The sequence below is a fragment of the Halyomorpha halys genome, unplaced genomic scaffold (assembly GCF_000696795.3).
Source record: "Halyomorpha halys isolate HHAL.00 unplaced genomic scaffold, Hhal_1.1 Scaffold265.1, whole genome shotgun sequence".
Taxonomy (NCBI): Eukaryota; Metazoa; Arthropoda; class Insecta; order Hemiptera; family Pentatomidae; genus Halyomorpha; species Halyomorpha halys.
Window position 1 is genome coordinate 121,905 of NW_027107765.1, and position 8,317 is coordinate 130,221.

At 26.6% G+C, this 8,317-nt stretch overlaps 1 protein-coding gene across 1 annotated transcript in view; it reads right to left on the bottom strand.

The window, feature by feature from the left end:
- Positions 1-2,632: 2,632 nt before the first annotated feature.
- LOC106680525 (lethal(3)malignant brain tumor-like protein 3) overlaps positions 2,633-8,317 on the bottom strand; it is a gene marked incomplete in the record, with an annotated part of 217,767 nt that continues 212,082 nt past the window's right edge. The window contains 1 exon segment of the mRNA XM_067046081.1: positions 2,633-4,789. Coding sequence (XP_066902182.1) covers positions 4,607-4,789 — 183 coding nt within the window.

The window sequence follows — 8,317 nt, forward strand, 5'->3', positions numbered from 1 at the left end:
TAATTATATTGTTTTCTATCTGACCAACTAATCCGTTCTGTGTAAAAACAAGACATTTAGACTATATTTCTCCTGGACAGTATGCATAATCCTATCCATCTGTCTTCAAGATTCAGTATTGAGCCAAAATCACTATAGTTTCCTTGGTCACTTCATAAGATCAAGACTAAGTGGTTTGACATATCATAAAGGTTTTAGATAAAGAAAATATTTCTGTGTCATTAATTGGATCACAAAAATGGACAAGATTTTCTATTGGGTTCTTAATGTATTAGACGTTTTACATCATTTACAGACAAACAAAATAAGATTATTTCTGATGGATACTGTGATAGCTTAGAAGTCAGACATCTTGATTGTTAATTAAAACTATGGTGAAATAATCTTGCCAATAAATTTAAAAATATTTTCTTCTTTATTTTTCAATCCTTCCAAAATATATCTATGGCTTCTAGCAACAACAAGCAATTTCCATTTTTAGATGTTTCAAGTTTTTTATTATCGCTCAAAGACTACACTTTTATATACAAAAATAAACAATGTTATCAGAAAAACCTGAAATAATGGTTTTTCAAATCAACCAAGCATCCTCATGTCCACCCTCATTTCTAAAAACCTTCACATTTAGAGACACTTTTTCCACAACTTTTCATTTTCAGATAGATTTTTCCAAATTTGGAATTAGAACATTAGCCTTTAATGCTCCAAGCCACTGATATTTATTCTGGTTACTCTCTTAATAATATTAATATTCAAGCCCATTCCGTTTATAAGAAATGGAAAGTTAAGTTTCTTGATTAATAATATATCTATATGCTCATTATATAATTTTATTACTTTTTTTATGATCTCTTATTTATTCATTTAATAATACTATATTTTTTTCAGCTGGAACTGTAGAACATTAAGTTCTTTGATGATGGATAAAATAGGTTACTCAGTCTAATGTTGCAGTGAACTGTTGCTAACATGATACATCGACAGGCTGCCCATGGGTTGAACCCTTTCAAACATTCAGTTTTAAAATCATCAAATTAGACTAAACAGTTTTACAGTATTTGCTCGTCAACTACGAACTAAGCATCTCATTATGAAGCAGAATGTCTATCAACCTAATCATTGGGTGTATATTTTCATAATTATATAACACCATATTGCTAATTCAGATCATCACTCCTATGCCTAGTTGGTGTGGATTGCTTCAGGTAGGTTGATGATCCTTCATACTCTGGTGAGTGAGGAAGGAGAAAGTAAGAAGCATCTTGGGAGGAGGTTTATTAATTTAGAATCTTGGTAAGAGTGCTTTTCCATGAAGGGTGATAACTTAATTTAATTTATCAAACATTCGCTAACTTTCATACTGATGGAAACAAACAGGCAAAAATCATAATTTGATAAAATGCAATTATTAGAAAGAAGATTACCTCTCATATTAAATTAGTAAAAAAAGTTTAAACTTTAGGGACATTGCGATCCCGATGCTTTATCTATTTTTTTTTTTTTAAGAAAAAATTATGCCATAGTAATATGGCTGTAAAAGTTTTTCATAATATTTCAATTTCAAATATGATAGATTTTTTCTCCTAGTTATGAAAAGCTGATGTAAATCAGTAACTATTACATTTAACAGTTCATTTTTAATATATTGACTTAAAATACTATGATTTCCTCATTTGCCTTACCACTTGATATTCCTCCTTTCTCCTTTCTGAAATGAGCATATGAAGCCCAATAGGTAGGGATAGAAGGCATTTATAGTTTCAAGTATAATTAGATGTTTATATTCTTTTTTAGATATTGTATAATTTTTTTTTCAATATTTTATTTGAGGAGAAGTACCCAAAAATGTTATTCATTTTACATTGATATTTCAGATCTGGAATTTTTTTTCTTATGTTTTGTTGGGAATAATTTTGTAAAAATTAGGTTTTATTGGTTCTTGTCATGAAAAAAATATTAATTTTCACTTCTGGTTTCTCTTATATGGAATTTTAACATCAGTATTGGGGTGTAATTTTTACTTAAATACACATTTAAATTACGTTTTCTTTATTTTTAGAAGCATCAGAACATGAAGGTATTATTTTTAAAACTAATAGGGTCCTTACCTTATAATCTATCAAAAAAGTTAAAATATTTCACAAATAAACATGTTTAATTTTCTTTACTAGTTCATATAAACTTTGTGCCAGAAAGAGTTCATATCTCTAACTTCTTTTTTTCAATGAAAATTATTTAATTGAACACATATTTTTACACAAAACTTTAAGAGTTTGAAAGGCAATTCCTGAACAGAATCTCGCAGCACATTACCTGTTTTATATATTTGATTTTATATATATATATAATATAAGTTATATATTTCTAATATTTTAAATTTGTTTCAGTTTGGTGATACTGAAGAACTTCAATTTCGTTTATTGAAATAATCATTCTGTAGAAGAATAAAGCAATGTTTATGCTTCAGAATTAATGTTTTCTTTCTAATTTAGTAGTTAGTAAAGAATTATTGGACTGACTCACATTTTATTTATGTACACCCAAATACATCTAAGCCAACCAGATGCCTGTGATAATTCTCATATTCTTGACATTAAGTTATAGGATGATCAAACAAAGGAAACAAACAAAATAATAACATATATGACTATATATTTATCAAGGTATATCTTTAACAAAATATTTACAATGTAAGTAAAATATGGTCCTCAATTTAGTCCTAAAAATACTGCAAACCCCTGCATTTACACAATTTTCAACAATGAAAATATTACAGTTTTTTTTTTTTATAAAAAAAAAAGAAGGAAAAATGAGACATCTAACAAAGGCACTGGAAGAAACCTATCACAGAAATCGTTGTCTTCAGTTTCCCTAAGTCGATTACAATATTTGTAGAGTCTATGTACACTATTTAATAATGGGAAAATCCACTTCACTATTGCACTTATGTTTCACGCACCGCAATAAAATAAACTAATAAACTCTGGAATATTAATTAATTACTAAACTAATATTTACAATTATTGAGCTCTCTTTTTCGCCAATACTTCCACATTTCGACATTTTTTAAAAAAAATTTTACTGAATAGTTATTAAGTAGAAGAGATCATACAAACAATTCAATACCTATCACATATATATATTTTTTATTTTGTTATTTATAAATTTAATGGAATTAAATATTAGGCACAGTGATTAATTGACATTTAGTCCATCGGAATCATAAGCACCAATGAAGTACTGAATAAATATTCCGATCAAGAGTAAATATAAAGAATATATAAAATATAAAATTTTTCGTCTCTCTTAAACAATAATTGATAGTTAACGTTAAATTATTTATAACATTTTTTTCTTTTTAAATGCAACTAAAAACAAAAATAATAATAGAAAATACAAAAGAAAATTGTAATACAGAATTCTGTAAAATACTGTTTCTTTAGAAAAAAAAATTACTCTAAATACATTAACATATGCCTTTCTGATGGCTGGCATTAAAAAAAAAAAATTCTCATTATTTGAATAATGATACAATTAAATTTATACTCCACTTTTAGAATTTGTACATATTAATATGTAACATTTTGAATTTAAAATATACTCTAACAAGATTCCTGGAATTTATAAATAACTCTTTGCTCTTTCCAATACAAATTAATTTTAGTTTAATCATAATTAATTATTAGTTGATTAAAATTAATATAAATGAACCAGAATACAATAGCCTCTTTTTTTTTTAATGTAAAAAAAAATTAAATATTTGCACAGGTGTAATAAAATATTTTAACTTATAAAAATTGAAGAAAAATTAAATGCAAAAATTAACATTTTTATAAAATACATATACTGAACAAATATTTAGATTAACAATGGAAACAACAAAATATTCTGTAATGATGAATTCTTCTTTCTTGACTAAACTGATTTATCACATTTTTTTCTTCTCTTTGGACTTATTATAATATTATTTTAAACAAAAACAAATAAAATTCTTTGAAGAAGTAAATTAAAATTAGCTATATTGTCGAAGATTAAGTTTGAAGATCTTGACATGTTTGAATTGGTTTTAAACCAACGAATGACACTTCTCGATGAAATGTTCATAAATAATATTTAAGTAAAGAAATTATATTCTTTATATTCTGTACAACTCCAAACCCAAACAGTATTAATTATATTTTACATTGTGATTGGATCCTACGATTTTACACAAAACCTTTTTATTTCAGTTCCTCCTTCTAACCCATCAGCGTTTTGTCATAATATTTTGTCTTATTCATAATGTATATTTAAAACTTCAGTTTCTCCGTATGGGTCTCTAAAGAGATTCCTCCAGTTGCCATTCTTCCATTATCAACACTCTTTATTTTATTAGGGGTATTGCCCTTCAAGACTTTTTCAACACTTCATCTCTTATGTTTAACATTAATTATCTATGTTTTGGGATTAATGAGGTACATATGTGGGAACCGGGCCATGATTATTTCTTAGCCCGTGGAAGTTGGCAGTGTTATCTCAGGTCAGATAGCTGCCGTTGATTGGAATTTGCAAGACATCTTCGAGGACATTGCCATCAGAAGGCCAAGACATGAAGGGACCAATGTGGTCATTTGTCCGGCGGTTGGTGGCAGTGAACGCAGTGGAGGCAGGACGGACATTGGCCAAGTCTCGAAGACAGAAGAGACCTTAACCTGAGGGCTGGTCCAAGCCTCATCCCCAGTCTTGTGGTCAGGTGATCTTCAGTCAGCAGTGGCAGGCTTGAACCATCTATTCTTTGCTCTCGGAAGTTCTGAAACAGAAAAATTGAAAATATTACATCAAAATATAAATGAATTTCATTTTTTAAGTAAGGTATTTAAGTTAATTTTGTAAGGTATATAAAGTTTCCTGTTCACCTTTCACAAATGAATAAAATTAATAAAATTCAATACTCTTCACTCTCAAAAAGAAAATAATTGACTAATCCTAATAAACATGATTCAACCAGTTACTGTTTAGTATGCATATTTACTTTTATTTATAACTAAACCAGGTTTTGAGCCTAATAAAAAGAAGACAGAAAAAATTTAATAGAAAACTACAAAAAAATTGATGAGCTATTAAAAAAATTGTACAATCATAAGAGGTTTGTGTAACAAGCCTCATATTCTGATGGAAACAATATAAATTATCAATCAACATTAAATAGTTTAAATAGATTAATAAAATCAGTCTTTAATGTAAGTTTTTTTCTTGTTTCTTTTTTTTTAACCATTAAATCGACCATCAATACTGTGCAGATCAGTAATAGATTGGCTTGTTTAATATTGAGATTCCATCTTATAGTAATATTGCTTACTCAATATCATTTTTTGTTCTCTTCAATTATTATAGTAAATCTCATTTCTGCGGCTGGTATTTTGATTGATATTCCTTCATCAAAGTCCATGATTCTGAAAAATACATCAGAATGGGAAGAAATTTGGGCCTAAATACAACCACTTTTGTCTTCATTTCGTCTCTCACCTATTGAGGAGACATATCTTAATCAGTTCAAACATTTTGCCTATAGCTGTGCTCACTTGGTCACCTCCAAAGCAACACAACAACTTTTGATCAGGTCCGCACACACCTAGGTGTCTGAAATTTCACACTTGTACTATGATTTTGTCTTAGACTCTAATGACATGCATAATTCTCCATGGGATAATCTTATTTAAAATACCGATTTGACATTCAAATTCTTAAATTCGTTGGAAGTTTTGATGAATGAATGATACATTATAATATATTAACTTCATTTGATATCATTATATTCATTTGTATCAATTAACAGCAATTTATTTCTTACTGTTATACCTACGTACAAACATTTTAATAAGCAATCCATCTAAAGATATATTTATAATTGGGTATAAATATACAAAGAAATTATTCACCAGTCATATTAATTAACATATGTACTAATTATTTCATGTTATTTTAATAAGATTAATTACAATATTTTTTTTAAATTATTCTTTTTTAGCTTTTTTAATCTAAAAAAAATCTTCTATTTATTTTAGTGTTTTAAACGATGGCAACACTGGCTGAAAGTGCGGATAGTTAGTTTTTGGTTTGTCCAGTTACTCGCTTAACTGTTGTTTTGTGTTAAATAAACTTTATTGATTATTTTCGGATTTGTTTGAGTGTTGTTTTGTTTTAAATGGATAGTCTTAATTATATTCGAAGAATGGGGGCTGATAATTGTTTTCCTGGAGGGATAATGCAGTAACAGGTTATAAAGTAAGTTACACCGTGAGCGTATTCGCCTTTTCAGTAACGAAAAGTGTTGGATTTGTACACTATTTTTCAATGGATAACTAACCATGAGATGTTATATTTTCGAAACTACCTAGTTTATATTTATAAATATTCTCCAATAGTTCATGTATCAGGCTGGTAGAGCCCATAATTCGGAAAGATATTTTCCTAATTGGAGAATATATATTAAATTGATGAAAATTAAATGTTTCTGATTCGACAAATTGAGTAAATAATTTAAAAAGGAGAATAGAATAAAAAAAGAGCTTTTTTTTTTAATCGAATATCCTCATAGCCGTTAGCCCGCCAATCTAATTACCTATGTTTTCAGTTTACAGGATAACTGTAAGATTCTCTCTACTCAAAGATCAGTTAGTTCTTGTACTGGCCCTAGTTCGTTTCATAACCCTCAGTTTCTGTTATTATTTAAAATATATTTTTCAGTGTTAGTTTTTAATTTAAATGCAACGTTTAATTATATTTGATCTCATTTTTGAAAATGTTTATGTTTAATCGATACCATATATGTTTAATTTCCCTAACGTATAGAAATACAATAGAATCTTATATATCAGTGTTTGCGATTATCAAGAATTTTTTAATAACAGTAATAGAATAGTGAAGTAAAAAATCTTTTTTTTGGATATCATATAAATATAGATCTGATCAAAAACATTACATCAATACATGTATTTTTTTTTATTTCTCAGTTCTATTTCATTAGTGCAAATCTAACATGGCGTATAAGTGTGTATTCATACGCAAAGGGAAAACGAAAGGTAGGTTTGTCAAATTTATTTTTATCATTGTTTGAATGTACAAAAATAAACTTACTTGATTTACAAATTAGTTCTAATCTTGATGGATAATTATTTCAAACTAAAATATATTTAAAGCAAATAATTATCAATCTATTGGACCACTCATTAATCAGAACTATTAATAGTTAAAATTATGTTTAGTATAAAACTAACTCAAACTTTGGAAAAAATTTAAAATTAATTTGTTAGAACGTTCCTTTATTTGCATAAACTTATGCTTAAGCTTAAATAATAAGTTTATATATTTTAAATTTATTTATTGATAAATTAAAATATGAAAATATAATCTACTCAAATATTTTATAAATAAATGCCCAAATAGATAGAAGAATATACACGAAAATAAATGTGTCAGTATTTATTCTTATTTAATGTTAATATGTAATGTTTCTATAATTATCATAATAGATCTATTTCTGTATATTTGCTGATATTCGAGTGTGGTTGTTTTGTGGTGTGGTGGTTGTGTCGTTTATTTTATTTTAAATATGTGAAAAGTGTTTCAAATGTATTAAAGTTGATTTATTTAAGTTTTTGCATTTCTAGATTATTGTATTGATTAAATTCGTTCCGAAATCTAGTTGTTCTGAAGAACAAGACGAAAAGTGGAAATCAAGAAAGAATGAAAGGAGTAGGAATATTCATATGTGAGTATTGAAATTTAATATTATGATAATTTTTATTTATACATTTTATATAATTTATCAATATCTCTTCAAATGTTTCCTTCTTTAATATAAATTATTACCTTAAAAACAAATACGAAGATTATTATCTATTTTATAAGTTATCTTGTTCAATATTGCAAAAACATCTAAATTTAAAATGTTAATTAACAAAGTGGTTTAAGTTTCTTCATGTTTGAAGAACAAGTATATTTTTTAAAAATTGAGATAAAGCTGTAATTTTTAAATGAATCAGTGGAATTTTCTATTAATATTTTAATTTTTTTTAAATTTATATGATATATCATAAAATAATATAAAAGTTATTTTATATGTAATATATTAATAATGTTAAGGTAAATAATAAGGTCTATAAAATCTCGCCAAAAGAATGAATTATATTAAAGGATAGTCGATTAAATTAAATCTCTTGATCACAGTAAGAAATGTTGGTCCTATTACTAGTACAGTTTTAGCAATAACAAATAAAAGCTGCAGTCAAAGCAAAATATTATAAGAAGTTTTCTATTTTTTCTAATATTATATAAA